This window comes from Anopheles coustani, chromosome 3 (assembly GCF_943734705.1).
Source record: "Anopheles coustani chromosome 3, idAnoCousDA_361_x.2, whole genome shotgun sequence".
NCBI classification, from domain to species: Eukaryota; Metazoa; Arthropoda; class Insecta; order Diptera; family Culicidae; genus Anopheles; species Anopheles coustani.
The window spans coordinates 78,973,645-79,001,371 of record NC_071288.1 but is presented as its reverse complement, the minus strand read 5'-3'; the positions used below and the strand labels follow the sequence as shown (position 1 = coordinate 79,001,371).

General features: G+C 43.1%; 1 protein-coding gene across 4 annotated transcripts; it reads left to right on the top strand.

The window, feature by feature from the left end:
* Nucleotides 1-3,326: 3,326 nt before the first annotated feature.
* LOC131272492 (long-chain-fatty-acid--CoA ligase 6) lies at nt 3,327-26,164 on the top strand. Of its 4 annotated transcripts, none has more exons than XM_058274239.1 (9): nt 3,327-3,429; nt 7,018-7,730; nt 11,874-12,028; nt 20,812-20,985; nt 21,078-21,364; nt 21,438-22,334; nt 22,409-22,637; nt 24,045-24,218; nt 24,287-26,164. In XM_058274239.1, the coding sequence occupies exons 2-9, from the start codon at nt 7,652-7,654 to the stop codon at nt 24,422-24,424; spliced, it is 2,133 nt and encodes a 710-aa protein (XP_058130222.1). In that variant the 5' UTR covers nt 3,327-3,429; nt 7,018-7,651; the 3' UTR covers nt 24,425-26,164. The 4 variants fall into 4 exon arrangements, with proteins under 4 accessions (XP_058130222.1, XP_058130221.1, XP_058130223.1 ...); XM_058274238.1 differs by having other exon boundaries at nt 3,399-3,530; XM_058274240.1 differs by lacking the exon at nt 3,327-3,429 and adding an exon at nt 3,666-3,798.
* The last annotated feature ends 1,563 nt before the right edge of the window (nt 26,165-27,727 follow it).

Below are 27,727 nucleotides of genomic sequence, written 5' to 3'. Positions count from 1 at the left end.
GTTGGCAGGGTCGCTGATGGTGATACCATCATCTTAGTATTTCCCTCTTTAATCTGCAGTCCGAGGTTATTCGCCACTTGCTCGATGCTGTGGTATACACTGGAGGAAACAAGAATAGCACCACCCTGTTTTTTGCCAATATTTTTTATATTTCCATAAAATTGGAGCTTTTTCGAGTTTGGTACGTTATTACAATCAGTTTCACAACTTTCCAGTGGATTACGGACGCTTTAATGTGGAGAATTTCCATTTAAACCGAAAAAAGCTTAAAAATGGGGAGGAAATAAAAATAGCACCACTTTGGTTTTCTGTTCAGCAATTGAAGATATATAAAAACTAATAATCTTAAATGAGTTTTTAAGATATTAGTAGGTAGTATGGAACCTAAACTATAGAAAATAAATATTATTAGTCGTATGTTATTTGATTTTCCAAGCCATTTAGAAGACATGGGTCAGGAACAGGGTCGCTTCGTTAAAACCGAGCTAAACATCAAAACTGACCATGGTAGCAGAGGGCTGTTCCCTGAAAATCGGTCTGAAAACCTTCCGATTACATATCATAGCAGTAGGGTTGATGAAACATTCCGGTAACGACGGCCACAAGGACCAACGCGGGAGTAAAACCCAGGTTACGGAGATGGATATGCGAATAATTTATAAATAAGGAGCAAACCAGGGACGAAAAGTGAATCTAAATCATGCAGAATTCAACTTAAGGTACTAATAAGACATTTGCAGCAAATTACGTAGAATGGGGAAAACTACAAGTAGCCACAAAGATTCCGCAAGTCCAACATGACAGAGCGACATGCATTGAATCGGTTCAAATTCGCTTTAAGGTATCCTTGTTGTAGCGACGCATGAAAAAAAGTTCTTTTCAGGCTAAATAAAGTTCATTCTTGGTTTCCTACATTTTTGACAATACTTTTAGATAGATCTTCAACAAGAACCTGGTGTTAAAATGAGCCGGAACGTTGGTGGTGTTAAACCATTGATATGGGGAGCTCTCTCACTGCAGCGAAAGCTTACCTTGCCATGCATCTGACTGAGAATGAAGTTTGATGTACTAGAAACAAGATTAATTGAACAAAATTAAACTTGGATGAGCTTAGACTTTGTTTTCCTATAAAAATATACCGGATTCCATGAGTTGATGTTAACTACAGGTTGGATTCCTGATATAAGAATGGAGCTATCAAGGTGGCCAGCAGGCTTTTTGTATCCTAATCTCATAAAAAACCTTTGGCCTATTCATGGTCATCGTGGTTGTCTTCAAATGTCAAACAATGAAGCAACAATTACGTGCTAATTCGTATTCGTGAATGCTGGGAGCGCCATGAGCAGAACTCTCTGAAAAAATGTATTATGTACCTCTAAATCACCGCGTATTGAAGGGATTAGATACCAATACTCTTATATTTACTAATAAAATCATTAAAGTATATTTTAATTGAGGTTTTGTTAGAATATCTTCAATTGCTGAACAGAAAACCAAAGTGGTGCTATTTTTATTTCCCCCCCCGTTTTCATGAATTATTGGGTTTTAACGATATTAGCCCACATTAAAGCGTCCGTAATCCACTGGAAAGTTGTGAAACTGATTGTAATAACGTACCAAACTCGAAAAAGCTCCAATTGTGTGGAAATATAAAAAATATTGGAAAAAAAACAGAGTGGTGCTATTCTTGTTTCCTCCAGTGTACTTCTGCTATATAGGAGAGTCTTCCACCAATAATATTAATATCATCAGCGTATGCCAAGATCAGAATTGGCTTATAGAAGATGGTCCCCGAAGTTTCCGCCTCCGTGTCTCGGATCCCCCTCTCTTAAGCTCTTGGTTTGATACAGTTTTACCCTGGCTATTCTATCATATGCGACTATAAAGTTAATGAAGAGATGGAAAGTGTTTTGTTGACACTCTGCCATCTTCTCCATGACTTGCCGCATGGTGAAGATCTGATCGTTGGTTGATCTCCCTCTCCGGAATCCCCTCTGATAATTTCCTACTATCTCTTCAGCGTATGGGTCAAGTCGTTCTTGAAGAACGAGGGAGAATATTTTGTAGACGAATAGAATGTGATTGATCGAAGAACCTTTTACTAAAAAAATAGAGATCTGAATTTCCCTTTCCATTTCCTGAATTCCTCAGATCCTCTACAGCTGAGGTCACCACAGTCAAACCCGCTGCGCAATCCCGGCCCGGCAGCTAATTTAATAAGACCTTTAAACATTTTCAATTCAGTTGCGTAAACAAATTTGATCACAATATGCCAAAATTGCCTACAGTGTTCTGTGTGCACAAAATAAACCACCCTTTCATAAAATAATTTGAGGGAAGGGATAATTATAAATAAAATAGAATAAAAGAACTAACTTGTCGTGATCTCACGGATTATTTCTCTATTTCAATATATTTCAACTTCCAAATTTAACTACTTGTTTCATTTTCACTATCCACTCTCGTCAAATTCAATCACAAGACTGATGGTACAACCCTTTCCGTTTTTCCAATGTCTACTTTGTTCCATCTTTTTCGATCTGCATATCCATCTCGGTTCAGTAGTAGGCCATTTAATTTTCGTAGCCAACTATCTAGCGATTAATTTCATTTTTAATTTTTCGTTGCCTCGCATTCAAAATTCATTCGTTTATGAATTCGTTCATTATTACTATTTTTCTAATTATTCATCTAGCTCGGCTAAATCCCTACATAACTGTCTAAATGTGTATCTTTTATATAATTTTTATGAGACACTTTTCGAGTTAACTTTAAAAAATACTTCATAATAAAATGTTTCATAACACTTTCAAAACCATAAAACATCATATGTGCAACCTGACCCGTGGATACGATTCTTTTTTAACATCTGGCCCTTTTTGGGATACGTTCGTCGACCCCTGCCCTACGTTTGACCTCAAACATAAATACGGCATATTTTACGGTAACTTTTCACTCGCGCGACTTCACGCTGCTCATGGCGAGGTCGCTACTGTACTCAGGGAGGCAGTAATGATGTTATATGATTTTATGTTTTTTTTTTAATTCGTAGGTTATTTTGTTGCTTATTTTGAACTGCTAATAAAATATTATCAAATATGATACCAATTGTATTCGAAAGTACGAAACCTACAGAATCAGCGGAAATGTTTAGCTACGTCCTCTCCATTCATTATTTCTCTGCTTTTTCACACCAACTCACCTTTTCCCGGCTCATACGATGGATCGCATGACGGTGTTCTTCGCGTCATGCGCCGTTGAGACCGTACATGATTTGGCAAAGAAAACGATGCAAAGCAAACCACGGATACCTGCGAAGCGAATAAGCACGCAGTAGTCTTCCGGACCGCGGGTTGTGTTGTATGGAGTGTAGTTTCGGAATACGTGGCCGAGCCGAAGAAATTTACTGCTTTGCCCTGGATGGCTTGGGTTTGTTCGTTTACTTTCCAGTGTTTACCGTCGTTCGACGATCGCGGTGCTAATTGCACGTCTACACCATCTGCCGAAGATAGTCCAAACATTCCCGTCTGGTATGGCTTCAACATCGATGTTCTTTCGGTTACGCATTATTGCATTTCTCGCATTTCTCTTCTTCTTGCGCGATCGTTTGTGCGTCATCAATTGCCACCATTACAAGGTGTGCTATCAGTTCCATCGGATACATGAAAGAAAACACACGTGTGTTGGAGTGTTCCGCAAGGGTTTTCCTTATCGTTATCCTTGTGCAGTGTGATTTCGGAAGATCTTCAATTCGTTCCATAACTGTATCCTGTGAAAATGCGGCATTTTTGACAATCGGTATTCGAAACATCACGCGTTTGGTAGGGGAAACCAAAGTGTATACATTTGAAGGTGGAATCTGAGAGGATTTTATTTTCCTAAAAAGTGTCTTTACGGTTAGAAAGGGCTGTAATTTTCTTGCGTAAAACTTACAAAAACATCGCAAACATGTTAAATCGTACTAGTGGAAGTTGTTTGATACCCATAATTCCGAATTACCGTCGTATGTTGACTATTTTCGTTACGTCAAAATGCTCCATCTCACAAAACCTGTTGGGTGTTGTGCACCTTGGGGAGAAGCATTGACATTTCGCCGCTATGTGTGAGAAAAGAACGACCAGCTGTTACAAAAGAAAGAGAACAGGCACCGGGTTTTTCTCGCTGAACCTGAGAAGGACAATTTGAAAACTCAAGTTGTGTCTCTCTCTCACGCACAGTAAATTTTCTCTTAAACTTAAATTAGTGGAAACATATTTTGTTTAGAAAAGATGATTTTCGAAAACCAAATCGTTCAATGGAGGGACCAGTTATGGAAATCAGTCGGAGGACACAAAAGTTACAAACAAATTGGCATAATTTCAGGTAGTTTTATCTCTTTCTCACACATGACTTTTTTTTGCCACAATGTGGCTAGGACGAGAATCTGTCAAAACAGCTGCGCGGACGCGCGTTCAAACAAATTGCACCAGAGTAGTCGGCAGGTTGGTTTTGTGGAAGAAAATTTCCCGATAATAGTGTTCTGTGATAATTGAAAATCGTGTTTTAAGCTTGTTTCACACCACTGTTAGCGTTAGTTCATTAAAGTTTGTGAGAAACGTGCAAGTTTCTGTTATGTAGAAGCAATCAAAGTGGAAGTGAAGGCTCGTTTATCGATCGTACTTAGCACACTTTCCTCGTCCTGTGCTATCAAATTGTTCGATGAATTAAAACATTGCTCGAAAACATATTGTGGAAAAACCAATTTCCTTTGGGTAGCGATCTATGATAGAGAGTGAGTAGAAAAGGCACAATGCAAACACGTTGTTCCGAATTGTTTACGTCCATCGTAGCAAAGGTTTAACCAATGCGGCAGTGGCAAGGATACGCATATCCTTGCAAGCTCAAACTGACAGCACTCCTCATTTCTGGGGCTTGGACCTGCTGGTGTGCATGTGTGTGACCGAGTTCTGTCAGCACTCATACCATTCCGGGGGTGCCGATTCGGTGAGCTTTAAAAAATCGATTGAAACCATCGTACGATAAATGGCCAGACGCTGCGATGGAACCGGTGCTAGTTTTGTGTGTGAAGCAAGAAGAAGAAAAAAAAGGTACACCAGTGCAACCGATGGTAATCCAATTACGGGAACGAAACCAGGAAACGCAAGTGCGCCACAACATTGTAGCATTACATAATTGAATTGTGCCCGAAATATTGTGCGTACTGCAGGCTGGTTTGGTTTTTCCACCCAGCACGTGAATTTGACACAGTTTATCAACTCGCCGTGCGCCGAGCAAATGGACCATTTAAACCCGTTTTCTTCGTTGGTTGGTGCTTTCAAAGGTTGAAACGGTCGTCTCGTCGGAAAACCCATACGCGTGTGTGCACGGGCGGGTATGGGGACTTATAAATAAGTCATCCGCGGAAAATACCGTGCGCCTCCATACCGGACGCATTGCGTCGGGAATACCTTCAAGGAAAATTCAGGACTTCGAACACGTTGACATTCCACTCTCGGCGCGAGTACGAGACAGGGAGAGAGAGGGAGAGAGAGATGGAGTGAGGAAATCGAAAACCAATTTGGTTCCTTTTTAGGAGCAGAAACCATCAGCAAGGCACGTCCCACTTCCATTCGGGATTATTTTTGGCTTCGATGGAAAGTGCCTTCAACATCAAACGTGTGCTGTGTGCCCACTAGGATGGGCTAGGAAGGAAGAATGTAACACAAACCTATTTCCGGTCCACAGGGTGGTGCAACAAACGCGGTGGGCTAGGCCAACTAAGTTGAATGGGTTGGTCGGTGGCCCATTCATTTTAATGTTTTACATACGATAACAGGCACGCAAAGCCATATTCTGGACCCCACGAGTAATGCTGAGTTCGAGCGTTCCAATGTTTTATTTATGGCCGTTTGTGAAGCTTAAATATTTACCCACTGTCCTCCGTCTGGATACGCTGGTATTTTTCCATTCCAAATTGGTTTGATGAGGCGAGGAACGACCGTTGACAGAAGGATTCACATTAGCATCATCCGACCACGTCAATGTAAAGCCACACGAAGGAGCACATCCCTTTGGCATGACGCAAGAAATGGCATATCATTAGGTCGACCTGTTTTGAATCGATCGAAATGGAACGGCTCCACCAGCACCGAATGGCGAAGGTCAGTCGAGATCGATACATTGATAATGGATGAGCCAGCTGTGCGTTATCTCACGCGTTGAAGATTTCTTGCGTTTACATTGCCTCCTTGGATGTCCTTGAAGAAAGTTACAGCTGCATCTCGTCGTTATTCTGAGCCGAATTAGGTAAGACCCGTCGGGACGACGAGTGGTGAACCAGTAAGGTAGTGCGTTTTATGAGCACCGCCTCTGTAGGTGGAATTCGTTCACAAATTACCCTTTTTTAGATGGCGTCCCCTGGCTCCCACCGAACCTGGCGCAAAACGTTCTTAGGATCCCGATGAGCTGCCGCATTGCCGGTTTTAGATCGAAACTGTCGCGCATGTCGACACTCCAAAGCCGATTGAAGAGTGACGGTGCGGAATTTTCGTCACATCGAGGAATCTCGCCGCCCGTCAACGTGGCCAGCATGGTTAAAATTCTTTATTCCAATACCCCGCGCTCCCGTACCGATCCCGATGGGCATGACGATGAGTGAGCCTTAGTTGGCGGCCAACAGGATTCGCGCGCTCTCTACACGCGCTGGATTCGGAGAGCACAAAGCGCACAAAGGCCGCGAGAGTAGAAGTGGTGTTGGCCCTGAGATCAAGCGTGGATTCGCGTATCACGATCCGGCGCAATTAACCACATCAGTTGATTCTTTGTACTGCTCGGCGCAAGATCGTCGCAAGACAAAGTGCCGAAGGTGTCGTCCGTTGTTGTGACTTCCAGGGCGCAGGGCGAGCATCATAACTCACGCGGGAAAAGAGTCCAAAAGGGCCCTCCTCTTCGGGTGTTTGTGGGCCTCGCCCTTGCGATAAGCAAGCCCCGTTCTGCAAGTGGGTTAATGCTGGTTATCTTCCGTCTTTTTATTTGCAGTGATCCGTCGTAAGTAGCCCGATTGGCAAAGTGCAACGTGCTTAAAAGAAAAGAGAGAGACGCTGCAAGAGAGACGCGTTACCGGAGTTCGTGCGAAGAAAGTGTGCAGAAAGGCAGCATGGTGACGACACCGAGCGGTCTTAGCCGTTTGCAGCGATCGGGCCAAACGTTAGAGGTGGTTTAAGAAAGGCCCGGCATGATGATAGCAGCCCACTAGCAGTCGCAGTACGGCATCGAGTGCAGTCGGAGGCCTTCGAACAGAGCTCGCGGAAACGTGTACCCGGCACAGTGGACAAAACAAGTCGCAAAAAAGTTGGTTACACCCGGTTCGGCTTCCCAGCAAAGGCACTAAGGGCTGCAAAGCCCACACTGTTGCATCCGCATCGAATCGTGCCAGTCAACGACTCCACGAGGTTGTTGCAAACGATTCGCGCAATAGAAACATTAAAAACCGGTCCCACCGCACATTGTACCGCACTCGAACGACGGCGGACGAAAGCAGTGAGATTTTAAAAGCTTTCACCGCGGGACGCGGATCGAAAGAGCGAAAAGAGTGATCAGCTTCGCTTTGGAAGCGTCCGTGCTCCGTGCTCCGTGGAAAACGACACCCCATCGTGAGTGAAATTATTGGTGAATGTTCTTAGTACCAAACAGCTTCTTGGTGTGGTTGAAATCGGCAAAACGTACCATCATGTCCAACACGACCGGATTTTGTAAGTATTATATATCATTTCTTTGTAAAATTTATCTTTTCATTATTACCATTTTTGGAATTAGAAATCAATTCAAATATTCTCATTTTTCCTTCAAATTTCCTCTTTTTTTAGTATTGGGTTGTTTTAAAACAATAGTTATGCCTGCCAACGTTTCATCAGAGTTATTAAAGTGCTGACTCCTTTCGTTGTAGCAATTGAACCAAAGCCTAATGCAAAAAACTCAAAGCACAAGAAAGTTAAATTGAAGAGAAGGTGGTAGGATTCAAAACATTGATCATCTCTATTAAAATCCATTGACTGATCCATAGACTTTCCTCACTTGCAAGTGAAATAAACAAGAGGTTAGATCTTCGCCGCGACCAATTTTGAGCTCAAAAGAAAAATAAACTCATTATTTGATGCTAGGAGTAATTTTCCTCTTGACAACAGCTACACTCTCATGCGTCATAAGTACTTTATAGAGTCTTCTTGATAAAAATTTGAGGATTAATTGAACCAAAAGTCTTGACGACAATGCACATTTCAGTAACACATCGATATTATCTTTCCATTGGAAGGGAAACCCCAATCCTTTGAAAAAGTGAAACGCTAGCTGAGGATTAAAATAACGAAACACGTTCCTCGTCACATTAGATAAGGATCAAGATTTTTTTTATGGCTCATTACGTAAATGCAAACCTTCTGTCACATCCTCCATTTCGGCACAATCATCCTTCATTCACCGGTGGTAACATAAAGGGACGCTCGGAAGAATCGAAACCGAATCGAGCGATTTCAAATCGGTGTAATCCAACGGCGGCTTAAGTGCGTCGATAAGATCGCACCGAGCGCAATAAAATAAAGCACTGCGCTATCAGCAAGGTCAAGTATTTTAGACCTCGGCTACTGACCATTGGTTTGTCCAGAGTGACGACAGTGATTTGGAGGCGGGAATGCGGGTCCCAAAAATGGTGGCTTTGAAGGGTGAATTTAAATGCCTTCCCACCCCCAAGAGGCGCCGATTTTCGTGAATCAATTATTCCGGTTGCTAGCAGCCGGATGAGAATAGCAGAATAAAACGCCGGAGGTGATGGATTAAAAAATCGTTAAAACTAATATTGGATTTTTGGAAGCTCGCCGTATCGTTTACCGCATGCTAATTAGTCAAACATTACAATTCAAAGCATCATTCATAAGTGCGTTTGAAATGAAATGACGTGCCCGGTTTATTCGCTTCAACGCACACGACAGAGTAATCATTCGTTCGTGGTGCGCCTATGTTATCAAACCGATAACTCACCCGCGGACCGTTTGTAAACATAGTTGCCGGCGGCTGGGCCGCGATCGTTCACCTCTCGTGCGTTATTATAGCTGTCCCCCGATGGGGGTTGGAAAAGCCAAACGAGATGGAGCGAGAGAAGCTGCGTACCATCTGCGCAAAGCAAATTATGCTTCAGCATGCTCGTCTATGCTGCCGGCGATCGACGGTAATGTTTACGGAAAAAAGTGAATACACAAACACAGCCAGACGCAAATAATTTCCTAGACAGCGCTCTAGCCGGGGAGGGGGTTTGGCATGAGTGACCGCGATCAGGAGTGCGATCAAGAGATTGGGATTTCACTTCGCGCGGGGATCGTACGCTGATGTGCGTGCGCGCGGGTGTGTGGCGTACGGGAAAAGTAATTAAATCGGGAAGCATGAGGCGTCTGGTGAGGCGAATCATTCCGCAAACGAGTCATGGGAGAGAGGGGGGTAAAAATAGGGCTAAAAATGTAATGCTGTAATCATAAAAATTACGCTCTTATCTCACACTTCGCTGCTCCGCGACGCGCGGTTTTGAGGTCCAACGTCGGAGGAAAATGGGGTGCGAACTCTCCTTGCCAGAGCGCGGGGAAGGGGGAGGGGGGGGGGGGAGGGTTAACCGAAGGCCGACCGACGAGCCGCCAGCGGCAAACTTACTGGCGCAGTACGCAACTGTCAGTACTCAGTGCTGGTACCCCGGGAGCCGGGAGTGTGATATTTTAGTGTTTAAAAACCTTTTTTTTCCCTATATCTTTATGTGCGTTTCTCTTCTGCGGAGTAGCACACGATCACGACCTTTCCGCGATCGTTCGTGGTAGTGTAGCGCAGCTTGCCTTCTGTTTTCCCCCTCCTCTAATTTCCCTCTAACAGACACATTGGGGCACTTCTGGTCGACACGTTTGACAAGTGAAAGTAAACAGGAGTGTCTTGCGGAGGAAACTGTGCAAACACTAATAGAAAAAAAGCGCGTGCGAAACCAACTCGTGTGTGTGTGTGTGTGTGTGTGTGGGAAGTTACGAGCGACTTGAGCGGATCATCTCTCCGTTTGGGAGCAGAGCCCAGTGTCTCGGAAAAGCTAAGATGAACATCATCAAATCTTGGGGTAATAGTCGTGTATGTTTCGTGCTGTGTATTTATTTTCACACTCGGTGTTGTGCGAGTTGCGCTCGAGCGGGTTTTTATCACCTCGTGAACGTTCTCCACTCACTGGTTCTTTTGCCTAACTTCCGCCTTCGTGGCATGGTCCCCCCGGTACGAAACGGAAGGGTGGAGTAGATGTTTAAAGAATTAGTTTAGAGGCTAGTGTAAATATTTATCGTTTGCTGTGAGAAATGTGATTCACTCGCGGCGGCTGGCGAGCGATCGGCCACGGAGTTGCTCACTCAAACGCGCGGACGCGGGGAAATAACGCAAAACCCTTTTATCTGCAGCGGCATGCAACATGGCCCGAGGCCTGAGCTGAAAGGCCACGTTTGCGCGTGTGCAGTCCGCGATATATATCGCAGTATCCTAGGTGGTAGTGTGTGGCCGGGAATCGCTGTCACGTGTAGCATAAATTAAACCGGTCGCCGGTTTGTTTGCCGGCTTCTTGCTCTGGAAGCTGCGCACCGTAAGTTGTGACTAGACAGCGATTAAAACCCCGGCTAGTAGCGGAACCGGTACCGATCAGGTGATCTCTGGGGTGCTCCGGGATAGTTAGATATCGTGTGTGAATAGGTCACAAATTAGGAGTACCCCTTTGGTGGGGCTTCATCTTAGCACGAGCTCTATAAAATGACGTGCAGTTTTTTGTTACGTTCCCTTGCGCAACAACAAGCTTACTTGAAAGTGAAACATCATGGACACGAGGTTTACTTTTCGATAACAACACACGCGGTAGAACTGATAAGAGGTCCACCTTTTTGGGTAGCTAATACTACACCATTACGACGATAACCGGTCCAATGCTTGCTGATAAGGGGCGCTAAAGTGATGATGAGAATGAGCAAACAAAACTTGAATGAAATTGATTAGGGTGCGTGTGTTGTTATCACGATATGCCTACTATTGCAACGAGATGTGATATATGATTGTTTCCTATGCCCTGTATGCCTTTCGATGATTGATAGCTTGTTGTGAATTATAGAATAACAACAAACTCCCAAATTTTTACCAAAAAATTAATAATTCTAGTGGTACGAATTCAAGATACTTAAAGTAAAGTAAAGCGCTAAACTAACGGCTTCATTCTGAATACTTTATTGTTAAAAACTAAAAATTAAAGTTGTGCCTTATGGATCTTTTAGCGAGATTCTTTCATATGAATCTTCCATTCAAGATTCATTAAAATTTAGTCTTGAATTTTTGAGGAATTGCAACTCAAAAAATTGATGAATCTTTCGAAGCATTCATGAATCTTAATGAGTTATTTTATGGATCTTTAATTAATCTTCATGATTCCTTGATAGGTGTGAATCAAGCGACCAAAAATTATCTTCCCTTCCCATTTTTTTTTTTTTTGCTTCATCAATCTATTGTTCAAATAATCATGAATGTTTGGGATTAATGAATCTCTCATTCAAAGATTCATGAATCGCAAAATCGAATCAAAGAATCATTCAGACTAGTGAATATGAATCTGGTTTACCCAACTCTACTAAAAATTAAACTATCGCGAGTAACGCATCGGTAACGGTGTACCCACAATTGCATATATTCCGGCGTATCGACCGTAACGAGATCGTAACGCGTGTAACTTTTAGAACATGTGACGCGATTAGTTTTTCGTACAGTTGGCAAAGAATATATATTTTCTGCTTTTCAACTTTACCACATCTGTTTTAACACATTTGTATTATTTTTTTTTTTTGTATTTCCAGTCGATGAGATCGAGGAGAATCTACAGTGCGTCGGTGGAACGACCGGTGCCGTCGCGTTGACAGTGGCAGCCGCGGCTGTAACCTACTACTATTCGACCAGACCAGTACCGGAGAAACCACTAGTGCCTCTAGATAATCAATGTCCAATAGAAGACGTAAGTAACACCCACGCGCACGCACGCCGTGTAACGAATAATACAAATCGCTCTGTTTCTCACATCATCCTTACGCCGTCGATTGCGTTGGCCATTTGGAGCGGAGCACATGATCGAACGGTGACGTCTCCTCGGAATGACAATCGGAAAAGGGAAGAGGCTGAACGTCCCGTATATGTTACGGGCGGCGTCCTCACCGCCATACCAGACAAGGGTTGCCAAAAGCACCCTCCCCATAGGCCTTACCTCACCGTGCGGGATAGCATCATCGAGCGAGTCGGAAAAGTCAGCGCAATGCGCGAATCATAAATAGATTCCCTTGTCACTCAGTCAGTTGTGTGTCGATGTCGTCTGCCGAAGATATATTCCGCGTTGGTGGGGTGGTTGTTGTTGGCTTGTTTTTGCTCTCAAGGAACGTTCGCTATCACCTAATAATAGCATACCTTACGAGCGTAAAAAAAAGAGAGAAAACAACATCGTTTGTACACACCGAAACGCAGCTCGTGCTCCAACGGACCGAGCGGTGGAATGTTTGGCTGTTATGCTCGGCCAAGCGGATCGATGGAAGTAACTATCTTGCATCGAAGGTCGGACAAATTAACGAGTAGCACTGCGGTAAGAATTGAAACCGCCAAGATTATTGCTTCCCGTTGCGTGCGATCATTTGTTTTCCTCTTTCAACGGCCCGCACCGATTAACCGATGGAGGCGCATGGTGCCCCGTACGCTGGGAGTGCCATCCCATACCACTGGACAGTGGGAAATTCTCTGCCCATCCTGCTGTGCGTCATCGACACGTGCTACCGCGCAGTTGTTAGTTTACATTTCAAGGACCTTGCGTGTGGCTATCACCTAGCGCCGGTACCGATAATCAAACATTCACGTTGCCCCGGCGTCGACGAGTGTCGATTACCATCTTCGACAGGGTCATGTCTCTGCACCCCATCTGCCCATCGAGAAGGTTTGATTTTCGGCCGTGCAGATGATGATAATGTTAATTTTATTAATTCATCTATAAATAAACTCACTGGCCTTAACTGTGCGGTTTTGGGGGGGGAAGCCCAGCTGGGCGGTACCATTTGCCACTAAATCGACATCGAATAGACGCTAACGATCGATTTGTGCAAATTCACACCATCATGTGCGGTGTTTACTCTTTCTTTCGCTGCCAAAATGAAAATGAAATAAAATTAAACACCCTGGTGCGATACAGAAGTAAATGTTGCATCTGTGGACAGTCCTTCGGGTGTTGGCCACTTGTTTCCATTCGCAAGTGGAGCCGGTTCGGCCAGAGGATCCCATTTCCGATTGCTCGAAAGCAAGTGAGGCATCAGTATTTATTGTTAGGAAAACAGTAGTTAATCGAAATCGTTCTGAAGTGATTCAATTAGGTGCGATTGAAGATAAACCAGGCACATTCGAGGCGAATGAATATTCGATAAAGATCTACGTTTACGTATCGACCAAAGGGGAGCAATAATTACGCTTCAATTTCACAAAACTTTCATGGTTCTTATTTTCTCAGTTCGTGATGAAATTAGCTTTTAAATCTGCTCATTGCATCATCTTCTGGAGGGAAACTTTGCGCGTGCTGCGCCGTGCCTTTAGAACCGCCTTTTCGGAGTCGATTAGCGTCCAACGCTACGTGCGGTACGCATCTTCCTTAATGACGTGCACTTAAGCAATCATTCCCAAACGCCAGCTGGGAGGTTGGGAAGCATTTGTCGACCTCTTTCCTTCACTCACGTCAACACTAACTAATTTGCGGTGATGTTCAGTGGATCAGCTAGATGAAAATCCGGCAGCTTTTTTTTGTTCTGCTCTCTGCTTAGACACCAGAGAGGGGGTTTTCCCGCGTTAAGCACCCCGCGATGCGATCGGGCAGCTTATTAGAGCGAGAAAGCGCGATCGTACGCAGACTCACCGAAGTCCGAAGGGTGGCGCGGCCGGGAAGCTGTGCGCAAAGCCGTGGCGATTGTCGTTGGTCTTTTGGTCAGTGAACTAGAAGACGTCGCCGGCGGAGGATGTGTCTTGAGTTTTCCTGCTCAAGCGAGAGAGTGCGCGAGTACACTTATTAGACGCGGTGTTGGTGTCGGTGTTCGAGTGACCTTAACATTGGATGAACACAATTGTATAAAAATAATTCCTGATACCAATGAAAAAGAAAACCTCCTAGGCATTCGGGTCTATCTTTGGGATGGTGCGTTTTATTTAATAAAACACAATCAATCTGTTTTCCTCCAAGTGAAAATTAGTATCGAATCAAAATTGGAAGCGAATCGTTGTGACAACTAGCGCGACACGGTTAATTGACAGTAATTTGTCGGATCAGTGATCATCGTCAAGATTGTACACGATCCCCCGGTGGTTGGTAGTGGTGCAGTGTGGGTTAGAAGTGAAAATCTATTTCATCTAGTTTTTGTCCTTTGCGTCGCGCTCGTCTGCTGGTTTCTAAGGTCGAGTGTAACAGCTGAAAATATTGTTGGTGCTTCAGTTTAAAATAGCAACGAAGGAAATAATAGCGCAGTGTAGCGCAAGCAAAACTAAGGAAAAAATAAAACACTCGCACATACACGCACACCCAAACCCCCGGTGGAAGGAGTGTAAAAGGGGTGAAGTCGACGATACGATCCTTCGATTCAGTTGGCCAAAACGCAGAAGTGGGTGAAAGAATATGATGATCCATTTGCGCGCTCGCTCAATCTTTGCGATGAGCATGATGATGGTGATGATGGCGATGATCTGCACCCGTTGCTAGTGGAATATATTAGCTCAAGGATAGAAGGCTGCGGTTAAAGTGTTGTGTTGGAAACTTGGTCACCCTTAGATAAACACACGTACACCCTTAAGTTTAAGCATATGCAACTGATGCACCCGTGAGCTGATCGTTAAGTTGAAGTTTGACAGCTGTACGCAAAATACCAGAAATCAACACAAACCGCTCCGTGGGAGGACAAAACGCGGCCACAAAATGTCATGCTGTGGCGCACAGGAACCGGTCCGGTTACCGATAAATGCCAACTTTCAAAGTGACATCCTGAAGGTAAAGACAACCAAGTACAACGTTTGTGTGTGTGTGTGTGTGTTGCTCGACAAATTGTAGCCAATTTCAAGGGTCTCAGGGTCCTCGCCTAGAGGCAGCTAAATCTATCGAAAAATGAACCAATCGGTCAAGTGGAGTTTATTTTTACTCACGCCACGTTTGGTGAGGGGAGTTTTCCGTAGTTCACCTAAAGATGATCACCTAAAGATCTGCATATGGTTGGATGATGCTTCTTGTTGTTATTTTAGGACCTGCTCTATGGAACCATTATGACGCACTTTTCGCGCCCGTTTCGTCCAGTCCAACGCACTGCATTTTTGCGCCGGAAATGGAAACACTGCCGGGCGGAGATGAGCGTTGGACAGACGGTTGCAAATAAAACACCCACCAGCGCAACAACTCGCGCTCGATCGTATCCATTTTTGAGCATCGACCGTGGCGTGGAAAATTTACGAACAAGCGAACCGTAAATGCGAACGCAAATCTATCCTAGGGCTAGTCATGTGATGCATCGCTTTTTCCGAACGCTTTGCAACCCGCTGCGGATAATTGAGTTTTTCCGTAACGGCTTACGAGTAACATGGCTGTCGACAAAACACGGTGGTTGATATTTGAATCACGTTCCCCGCTAACCTTTATCCACGAAACGGGGGGAACATCTGTTTGAAGCAAAGCCATAGAGCGTTATGTTGTTATTTGAGCAAATGTCATCGAAAAAAGGACATTATAATCGCTGATGATCGGATTTTTAGACTAATGAGGGAAGGTTAAGTCAAATACCATTGAGTAAGAGTTCAATCAGCAGATGGATTCATGAACCTTTTGGGATTGAAATCTTCAAACCTTAATGAATCTTCATGAATCTTTCATCGATCCTTGACGAATCTCCACTAAAATAAAAACCGGGGTCCCACGACCCAGTTTTGGCTCAGAAGTTTTCAATTATTGATGCATCTTTGCAATCTTTCCTCAAAAGATGCATGAATCTATAAAACGCAAAAAATAATTCTGATTCATGAATCTGAATCTTAGTTTGTTACACGCTTGTAACTTTGGGTTGAGAATAGGATTGTGCCTTTTGAATCTTTAAGCGAGATTCATTGTTATTAATCTTTCACCTCAAGATTCTTTAAATTGATTCATGTGTCTTCTGGGATCTTTCGAAACTTTTATAAAATTTTCACGAATCTTCATAATTCTTTCATTGGCATGGATTAAGCGACAAAAAAGGGTGTCTTTTCCAATTTTTTGGGCTTAACTGTTCTATTATTTTAACATTTATGAATCAATGGGATTCATGAATTAACTGAATCATGAATTTCAAAAACGAAGCAAAGAGTCATTCAGATTCGTGTGTATGAATCTGATTTAGCCAACCCTAGTTGAAAAGCATCCTTTCAATAAACACTGCTGAATACTATTTTTTTAAGTTGCTTTGCAGCTTGCAAAGAACTTTTAAAACGCTTATTACTTTCTAAAATATTGTTTTACCAAAAATAAAGATATAATGAAACATAACAGCTGTAGCAATTTCAAAATTGTAATCTTTGTGATGCTCAGTCTTACTTGGTTTGCCAAAAGCGTGGGTTAAAACATTTCATAAACAAATTTTATCTAAAAATTTTTGTTCTAAAAACAACTTGACAGCCAAAGTGTTAATTATCTTATTTTTTTTTTTATTTTGGACCCGTTTGAGATACAATGTTTTGCGTCATAGCTCATCTGAAATTGCTCTTTTTAGGCACAAAAATGGATAGAGATTGCATCAGTGCCACTTATGGTTGATTTATTGAGACAGTGGAAAAGGAAGAATTGGCGATTAAAATAATATTTGTCACAATTTAACTCGCCCTGTGTTTGATTTACTATCTCAGCAAAATTGCAATTATTTCGTTCGCAAGCTGGCAACAGCAGCGTCGTCTGCAGTGCAGTTCAAACCCCTTGCTGCAACATTTAAGTCGCGCATGTCGGTGATCACACGACGATCTGCACCTCGCGCAGGCTTTCGTAATATCTTGCTTCCCCATTTTCATCCACTCGGTTGGTCAAAACAAACGTTGTTTTTGTTGGCAAAAATTAAAAAAATAAATCGCAAAATTGTGCTCCCCACTTTGTGCTGATGGGATGTGCGGCATTTTAATTAATCTCAATCCTCTCCCGCAACCACCCAGGAAACCCCGTGCTTTGCGCAAGCGGAACAGGTGGAAATTATTCTTTAGCTGGCCCCGATGGGTTGGAAGGCGGGTTAAAGTCTGTGCCACTTCGAGCACGCGAGGGTATTCTTTCGAGAAAATGAGGGTATCTGGTTTAGTTGGTCACAACACCGTCGGGAATGCGCGTGATCTCCCGGCAGACTTCTCGAGACGGGTTGGCAGTCCCTCGCTCTCGGTGCGGGAATCGGAGACACTAACACCCGTAGTGGTAGGCAGTAGTGAACGTAAATAATCACCCTTGGGAAGAATAAATAAACCAACGCGGTGGAAACTTTCTCACCTTGTGATCGCTTTGAAAGAGATCATGTTTTCGAGTGTGTTTATTTTTGCTAGTGAGTCATGAGCAGAACCTCTCGGTTACGGTGCATTCCTGATCACAATGGGTTACACTTCATGAATGAAACACACATTTTTGTATTGGCAATCGGATTACGAACTGTCTTGCGTCAGCCAATAAGCCAATAGCATTTACAACGCTCATGTGATCAGACATCACATGAGTTCGTCTCGCATTGTCCCTTCCTAGAATCGTCCCGCAGGACGACTTCATGTGGCTCATTAATCCTGTTCCCCTGTCAGCGATAAGGTCATGCTGCCTTTGGTCGTTAGTCACCCCCCCGGTTGTAACATCCCCTAGCCCCCTGTGGGGTGGCATTCTTCTGTCAATCACTCGTGTAGTAGATGGACAGAGAGTACAGTCGGGCCTAACCATTCCCACCGTCCCATTTTTGCACTCCCTCCCGACAATCCGCGCCGTTTCTAGAACGATCGGAAACAACAAACGGACCTTGACAGTAAATTATGGCACTGTTTCACTAATTTTGTTGCGAAGGTAATTTATTACCATCCCTTTTTTTTGGGTGTGTGTTACATTTCACCGCCTTAGGATCTTTTGCACCGTTCTCGTGTTTGTCGTAAGGACCATTGACGGTGTGACGGTATCGATAAAGAAAGAAAGCTGTCCAACGGCACGTAAACGTTTTCATTTTGACTTAATGATTATGTTGCACGTCGATTTGGATATTATTTATAAGGAAGGAACAGAAAAGCGTTCGCTATGACGGTGTTTGTGGCCTTCGAATATGTCGATTAGGCGTATCCAACACATTTGGGAAGAAAAACAAACATCCTTCTTTCTTCTGTCACGTTTGGCGTTTGTTTTTCCCAACGATGGCGTTTCCCATGACTCCTTTCGGACCTTATTAACCCTTTGCCGGCGTTGACAGGTTTGCGCTAAATAAATCAACGCCCTTCCTTTCGTAGTGTTTATGTTTGTTCAGTCAATAGGGCCGCGTCTCGTAACGATCAAACGTAACGAAAGTCATTCAAATCGGTCGCCAAATAAAACAAACGCCGAAGCGAGGATCTTGCATCGATCATCCACGCTCTCTTCGCGATCGACGACGTCAGCAATCGAGGCGAGGCGATGTTGCAGGGCGATGTGCTACGGCATCGCGACATTCGGCAAGGTGCTGAACTTGAACTTTCAAGCAACAGACAACGAACGAGGGTTGGGATAGTCCTGTTGCTTGTTTTTCAGCTTTTTTTAAAAAAAAAAGGTATCTCACTTGGCACCAACAACTAACGATTGCAAGACTATGTCAGAGACCGACGAGGAAAAGGTGTTCGAACGACGACGATTGTGGTGACCGTGAAATGTCTTGCTTCCGGAAGCCGCGTGTGTGTGCGGCAAGGCGTCGTCGACTAATTTTGAGGTATTCCCACACCATCCTTCTACCTTTGGGTATTGTCACGTCCCACGCGTCGGAATTTGTGAACACCTCACCTCACCTAGTGTACCTCTGAAGCATGCTGTCATTAAGGAACCTACCCTCTACTCTGAAAGGGACGGAAAACCGATGACGCCACCAACGAAGTAACCGATCGGAAAAATTATGAAAAATGTTCACCCGTAGTGGGACTATTTTTAGGGTTGTCCATCGGGGGTAGAAGTGTGTGGTTCGTTAAAATAACGGACACCGCCGATTAATATCGCCGGGAGTGAAGGTCTGTTTCCTTGTCCTTTTCTCACCGTAATACCAGAACATGGTTCGAACGCCATCTGGTCACCGATTCTTGGATTAGTTTTAATAATTTTAACGAGCGAAGGAGATTTGTTGAAATGAGAGGAAAACTATCATAATGGTGTTTGTGGTTTGTGGAAAATCATGGACCATTCCGGATGATCCAAATGAGAGACGAGTCCGTCATTCATTCACGCAAACATAAATTTGACATGCAGATCTATGTTTGTGGGTTTTATGAGTCGATTAATCTGTTCTTTGGATTAGCTTATTTTGTATATGGTACTACATGATTTTTATTTGATTGCGTCTCCTCCACGATCAGATCATTCCATGGATTTAGTTGTCTGAAAGCGTATCTTTCAAAGTAAATCACTAAAGTTGTGATTAAAATGTTTACTTCGAAATAATTGTATCATTTATTAGCTTTGAAACAAATGGAAAGACACGTTGACTGCCAAGAATTCTTAGCACAATTTTTTAGTACAATCATTTTTGATAAAATATGTGTGTAATATTGATTAAACCGACGAAGGCTTAGCAAAAGCTTAGCTTCTCAAAAATTGGTATTAAATAATACTATAATTTTTTTGTTACATTTTCAATCATTTATGGGACAAAAACTTTTTAGAACTAATGACAGCTGGCTACCAAAAATGATAGCCATGGCAGTCAACATGTTAATCGGTAGACAAATTCTCTCCAAAACGGGTTTTCTGTATGAAGCAAAACTGCAGTCTCTTTTACGATGCAAAGTCGATAAATTTCCCCTCTTTACGAGTCATTTGGTGCCAGGGGTGTTGACGGTCGAAAGGATTGTGCTGTGAAAACAGACGCCTACATACGTCCAATATTTTTTTGGTCCAGTTGCAACAGGGTTGTATGGGAAATTTATGGCCTCTCTGCACTAAATATCCACTTCGTGACTATAGGATCACGGTCAAGCGTAGGAGTACGCTTAGAGAGTGCGTTCATTGTGACCGGATCGGCGTTGTTCGTCCCATAACAGCTTCTGCAGCTTCCTTCTTCTCCTCCGCCCGGAACGATGACTTACGATCAAGAGGCATAACCGATCATCCGTTCGCAGGACGGCTGGCTACTCCTCCAACGGGCCGAGGACCAATGATGTAATGCGCTGGGTATATTTTTCCCCGTCTCTGCACTCCAATCCACCGACAAATCATTTCCAATCGCTTTACGGACAACGGCCATTTTTACTAAAACAGAAAGGCGAAGAAAATGCTCAAAGAACACGATGAGATGAATTATTACCAGTGTCACACCGGTTTTAAGGCCACGGGGAGGCAACACTTCGTAGGGGGAGTGCGGATGGATATTAATAACCTGATGAAATTTAACTCATTTCAGGCGTGGCATTTGGCTATCATTCAATATTATTCATTTAGAAGTATCAAAGAACATCAGCAACATATTTTAAAATCTCTTACATTGTTTCCCTTCATGTTGGTAATAATCTACTTTTCCTTCCGTTTTTCTCAATCAGGGCCCGGATCAGGTACACGTTTCCAAGTTCTACAAGGAAGCGAAGGACGGCAAATACGTCAGCTGCCTCGAGGATGACGTGCGAACCCTGTACCAGTCCTTCCGCAAGGGTGCCCATATGTCAAACAATGGACCTTGCCTCGGCTGGCGAGAAAATCTACAGTCACCATATCAGGTACGTACCGTGGTAGGATTGTTTTCCCTTGCAGAATATTTGCTCAAATTAATATTTCTTTTCTCTCTATGTCTCCCTCACGTTACTTTTAGTGGATGAACTTCAATGAAACGCTACTGCGCGCAAAGAACTTCGGATCCGGATTGATCTCGCTTGGTCTGCGACCCGGTCCGAACACGTACATTGGCATCTACTCGCAGAACCGTCCGGAGTGGATCCTGTTCGAGCAAGGATGCTACTGTTATTCGCTGGTGGTCGTTCCGCTGTACGATACACTCGGTCCGGATGCGTGCGCCTTCATCGTCGACCAGGCCGAGATGCAGGTGGTCGTTGTGGAGGACGACAAGAAGGTGAACCTGCTCTTGGATAAGGCACCGAGGTAAGAAGATGGGATCCACAGACATGCCCAGCGTAAACGAATGCCATTAAATCCAACTTCTACTATTTTCTAGATCCCTTCGAAAGATTGTGGCAATCAAAGAGGTGCGACCGGCAACACTGCAGCGGGCAAAGAACGTCGGCATCGATGTGCACTCGTTCGACGAGGTGGAGAAGATGGGCGCTATCAACGATCATCCGGAGCTGGAACCGCAGCCGGACGATCTGTGCACGGTTTGCTACACCTCCGGCACGACGGGCAACCCGAAGGGCGTGATGTTAACGCACGCTAACGTGCTATCTGGAGTGACCGGAGTGTTGCTACAGCTCGGTACACATCGACCACGCGTTGGCGACGTTATGGTGTCATTCCTTCCACTTGCCCACATGCTCGAGCGCTGCTGTGAGAACGGTGTGTACTATATGGGCGGCGCGGTTGGGTTCTTCTCCGGCGACATCAAGGAACTGACGAACGACCTGAAAGCGTTGAAACCGACGCTGATGCCGGCCGTGCCGCGCCTTCTCAACCGGGTGTACGACAAGGTGTTTGCGGAGGTCTCACGGTCTTCGGTCAAGAAACTGCTGTTAAACATGGCACTCAGCTCGAAGGAGGCGGAAATCAAACGGGGTATCGTTCGACGGAACAGCATTTGGGATAAGCTGGTGTTCCGGAAAATACAGGAGGGCTTCGGTGGCCGACTGCGGCTGATGGTGGTCGGTTCAGCGCCTCTCTCCGACGCGGTGCTTGCATTCTCCCGAGCCGCCCTCGGGTGTCTCATCTGCGAGGGCTATGGGCAGACGGAATGTACCGCACCGATCACCCTCACGGTGCAGGGTGATTTCGTCGCGGGACACGTCGGCCCACCAGTGGCCTGTAACGCCATCAAGTTGGTAGATGTGCCAGAGATGGAATACTACGCTTCGCAGCAACAGGGAGAAATTTGTGTCAGGGGCGCAAACGTTTTCATTGGGTAAGAACCACAAGGTCGAGAAGAAAGCAAGCAGCTGGTCAATATCTGACTTTCATATTCCTTATCTTCCTTAGGTACCTTAAAGATCCACAGCGTACGGCCGAAACGATCGACAAGGAAGGTTGGCATCATACGGGCGATATCGGACAGTGGCTACCGAACGGTACGCTGAAGGTTATCGATCGCAAGAAGCACATTTTCAAGCTAAGCCAGGGCGAGTACATCGTACCGGAGAAAATCGAGAACGCGTACATCCGCAGCCAGTACGTGGAGCAGGTGTTTGTCCACGGTGAAAGCCTAAAGGTAAGCTCCAAGCCCGTAACACTGGTTAGCATCTCAATAGAATATGTACCGTTATTTACGTTAGCCTTTTTTTTATACTACGAACAAAATACTTTGCAAAAGCTTTTATCAAACACATTTTTTGAACTGTTAGAAAGAAACAATGAGCTAACTTGTAATATTTAATGCTTCATAATTTTATAATATCAAAAGATTCAAAACTCGAGTCTAGTCATCACCTAGTATTACGAACGGCTCACTACTGATCTATAATATTCCGTCGATTGATCACAGTAGCTCTGTTCGGAAAAAAGGCCTAGTGCCACTAGGAGATGTTGTACCACTTATAAAAGGACTATGTTTTTAAAATAGTTAAATAGTTTAATATTTAACACGTCATTCCATGCGTCGTGAAGTGCGTTGAATTTCAGAAAGAAAAAACCAAAAAAATTATGCATTGAGAGTAGAGTTGTGTAACTCAGATTCAGATTCATGAAGCAGAATGATTTGTTGTGTTTTAGAGATGCTTGAATCTTTTAATGACAGAATCATGAATCTTAGAGATTTATCAACTCACGGAAATTGATAAGCAAAACATGGTTAAAGGGATCCCTGGTTTTTGGTCGCATGATCCACGCCAGTGAAAGAATCATGGAGATTCGTGAAAGATCCATGAAAGATTCATTAGCATTTCCAAATTCGAATCCCAAAAGATTCATGAATCCATCTGAATGAATCTTATTCATAGATTGTAAAAGATTCATATGAACGAATCCCGCAAAAGTGCATAAGGTGCAACACTATTTGAGTGCTTTTGTGGCCGATTTTGTAACGGGTTGTAACTCCTCCGCTGGTTTGGAACCTCACGGAATAAATATTGCACTGCTTACAAAAACGCGTTTGAGATTCAAACACTGTTTAATTACAAACAACCACACGAAGCAAAAACGTGTTAAATTTGATAATTGTCTAATTTGAAAAAAAAAGCAAGAATGTATGGCTGTTTTACAGTATTTTCTTCTTTGTCCGTTAAAGGTACAGAAGTAACTAAAAATATTAAATTTGGCAATTATTGGCAGAATCGCATATGTAATCGTTAAATTTTAACAAAAATATAAAAAAAAACCGATCAATTTCGATGGACCTGGGAGTTAGAAAGCGGCATCGGTTAGTAAAGACCGTTTTTCTTATTTTAAATTAAATCAAACAATATTAAACAAAGAAATTTATGCGATTCCATCCACCCACAAACAAAAACTACAGAGATATTTAGTTTTTGGTCATGTAATTATTAAGAAGACACCAAATGAAGTATGAAAGTATGAAGTAACAACATCTCCTCATGTTTAACAGAATCAGTATTTTCCATTTCCCTCAAGAGTTACATGTCGTAAATTAAACTTATTGTTACCTTATTATTATTTCTAGAGCTGCATAGTGGCAATAGTGGTCCCGGACGTTGAAGTAATCAAGAGCTGGGCGCAGGAGAACAACATTCCCGGCACGCTAAGCGTACTGTGCAACAATCCGGACGTCAAGCAGCTCATCCTCAACGACATGACTCTCTGGGGTAAAGAGTTTGGGCTCAAGTCTTTCGAACAGGTCAGTACCATCGCCCCGCTGTCCCATCAATTTTTTTTTCTAATCGCTTCCGCTTTTGTATCCTCCAGGTTAAAGACATTTACCTGCATCCGGATCCATTCTCCGTGCAGAACGGTCTGCTGACACCGACGTTCAAGTCGAGGAGACCGCAAATACGAAGCTACTTTGCCCCACAGCTGGACGACATGTACAAACATCTTGACTGAACGCGGCGATAGTGCAGTGTCGGTGTGTACGATTAGCTTAGGGAGGCGCGTTGCATCATGGATGATCGCTCAATGACTATGACTCGTGTCACATTCGATCGATCGGGAACGATCGAGAGAGAGAGAAAGAGGGAGTGATCGATAAACTATCAATAAGACCGCTGCAGGCACGGTGATTTAATGGTTACTTAAAAGGCTCGTCCTCGTTGTTCTTTATCCTCTCCCCCTCCCCATCCCATATTAGTATTGACAATTATCTTCGGATCGCATAGGAAAAGTTTGTTAGCGGAGTGTGGAACTAGGAACGATTAATAAAAAACAAAAAAACAAGAAAACTTAACTACAATGCCCAAAAGTACCATCTATTCTGTTGTAATGCCGTGTTTTGCGTGCGCTCGTGTAAAAATCCTGCTAGAAGCATCGTAAAACACACGCTATAGAACCACGCTTCTTTTTAGCCACGCGCACTTGCTGTCAAATATCACGGTAATCGCAAACGAGAACAGCTACAATCTGCACTCACACAAGAAAAAGTGTTGAAGAATACTAGGGAAACAAAAAACTAGGTGCATGATACTTAGGCAAACTGCTGTTAATTAAAACACGAACGGTATTTATTGAAAAAAAAACACACACACACACTCACTTATGTCGCTTTACTAAAAGTTTGTCAATTTTTCATAATCATTTAAACATAGGGGAAATGTTATATCCAAAGGAATACGGCGAAACGATTGAATAATATCGGCGAAGCTAACATTATTTCATCCAAAATAGGTCGCTAGTTTTTAGATTTAATTTACTCTTTATAGGAATTCCAATTGAACATAATCCAAATTAGACGCACGGCAAACGCGGTTATCGTTGCAACATACCCACATTCGGCACTCGCCGGTGGTGGCCGGTGTGGTTCCTCTGTACAAACGCCGTAAAGAGCACTAGCCTCCGCGCTCCGTGTGAGAATGAATTACGCTTGTTGTGTTTATGAAACCGAAATGACTATGAAGACTATACCCGACCTCCTCTGCGTCCAGTAAAACCTGGACCTAAGACTGTTGTGGCAAATTGGAAAAGGAACGAGGTGTGTGTGCGGGGGGGTGGGATGCGAGATGGAGTAAACTGTGTTCCTTAATTCACGTTGGCGAGAAAACCTTTCTTTTGTTTAATGAAACTCTAGTCAGAATGAGCATTAAAACCAGATTATGGAAGGAAAAGAATGTAGCATCCCAGAAAACCTCACACCTATGGCGTTCTAGCGTTCGTTTTAGTTCAATTCTTGTTTGGAAAGTTGGCTAAGTTTTTTCTAACGTTTACCTACCGTCGACCCCCTTTTCGGTGGGTGGGCGATTTAATATCTTAATTTATTACATTATCCCACACCGGAGCTCGTGCGATGGGCATGCGAACGAAACCGTGGCAAGCGACAATATTTACGTATATCAATAAGTGGTATTATTCTGAAATATGCTGATGGTCATACTTTCTCACACGGTTTGGGAATGAATTGCGTAATGGACGCCGGCAAAGTAGTGTTGGGCAATCGATGGCGTTAGGTTTTAGGTTTTCATTCACTAACGTTGCGTTGTGTGAAGAGTTCTGGGTGAAACGATAGAGCAATTAGCAAGCGGATGGTAGGTATTATAGGGGATGATTGCACAAGGAGCATTCATCGTAAATTTTACCATTAAAAAATTTAGTAGAAAAATAAATTACAAAACACCTGATGAGCATGGATAGGTAGAACGAAAGATTTGGGGGAGAGGGGGGAGTAATAGTAGTGTTGCCGGGAAAATATAAACACATCGCCTCAGCGGAATTGCGTAGCGAGGTGCAAATATTGGACTGGGCTTAGGTGAAACAAATCGTTGAAAACTATTACAAAACACAGTAAATGTCACGAATAGAAATCATATTATGATAATTATCATCGCATTGAAAGGTGGAGTTGAATTTAAAAAGTACATGAAAATAAAGCAGACAAAATACCGACACACATGTCCACACATGGGCGTACTCAGCCAAGGAGAGCCGGGCTAGTGAGGGTTGAAACGCGTGCTCGATAAATGGCATGCACAGTTGGAGGGTCGAGGCAAGTGGAAACCATTAGAGAACGCGTCTGAACCCAAACCCAACTGACTAGCAGTTGAACTAACCAAAAACAAATTACTAAGTAAATAGGAAGCAACGGTTCGCAAAAGGAGAAAGTATAAGTAAAAAACGAAACCATTCTTAAGAGAACAAAAACATTAAGCAAAATAACTACACAAAAAACTTTTTACTACTGGGCGCCTATACTTAGATCAAAACTACAATAAAATTATTTAGTTAGTTGAAAGTGAACACACACACACACAAACACAGTGTAATAGAACTTTAAGTGATCAATCCTAGCCTAAAGTGTTATCCGAAAAGGGGTTTCATTAACTGGGACTTAACTGATCCTGCTTGAACTGTTTGTGTATTTATGCAATTATTTTTCTTACTTAATGAAAGCATCTATGTTCATTTCAGATTCAATAAAAATAATGCTTATTTTATAAGAAATAGTTCAAAAATAAAAGCCTAGCTATACCACAATCACTAAACAACACATGTAGTAAATTATTCTCGTAATCAAAGATAATACTTATCCATACATTTTATTCTTTCTGAATAGCAATATTATTACAAACACATCAATTAATTTAAGTTTGTTTCAATAACAAACTCTTGTATGTTTTCAATATCATTATTACATACATACAGAGCGCGAAATTGCTATAAACGCTCAAACTTTTCTCTTAGTTCCAATCTTACTGTTGACGACAAAAAATTATTTTTACTATTTTGGAAAGATTACTTGCACTTTAACCACATTATTGTGAGATTTTCAAGAGTATTGGTACGGAGACCATTTTTTAATGACAAAATAGTTGTTGTCATAAAAGGAAAATCCTATCAACGCAACATAGTATCCTTGAAATTCATCACAAAAATTACCTTTCAAATCTTCAAGCAGAGTTTAGTGTGTTCGACATTATTTAGAAGTGTTTAACAAAATGGCTCGGCATCAAACAGGACAGCAGGTCAAGGATAGCTTGCACCATTCTTCTGTCATAGTCGATTGAATCTCTCGAACAGTTCCAAACTACATTTCCAGCGTAAAATCGTCTGGCTAGGATTTTCTAAAGATTGTTTGCTTATACATAATCGTAATCGCACCATCATTTGCAAATTTCATCTTCTTGTATACCTTAGTTCTTATATCTGTAATTTTTGCTTTTTCGTTCATAGCTTAAGTTAATTTACTATAACAAGGTGCAA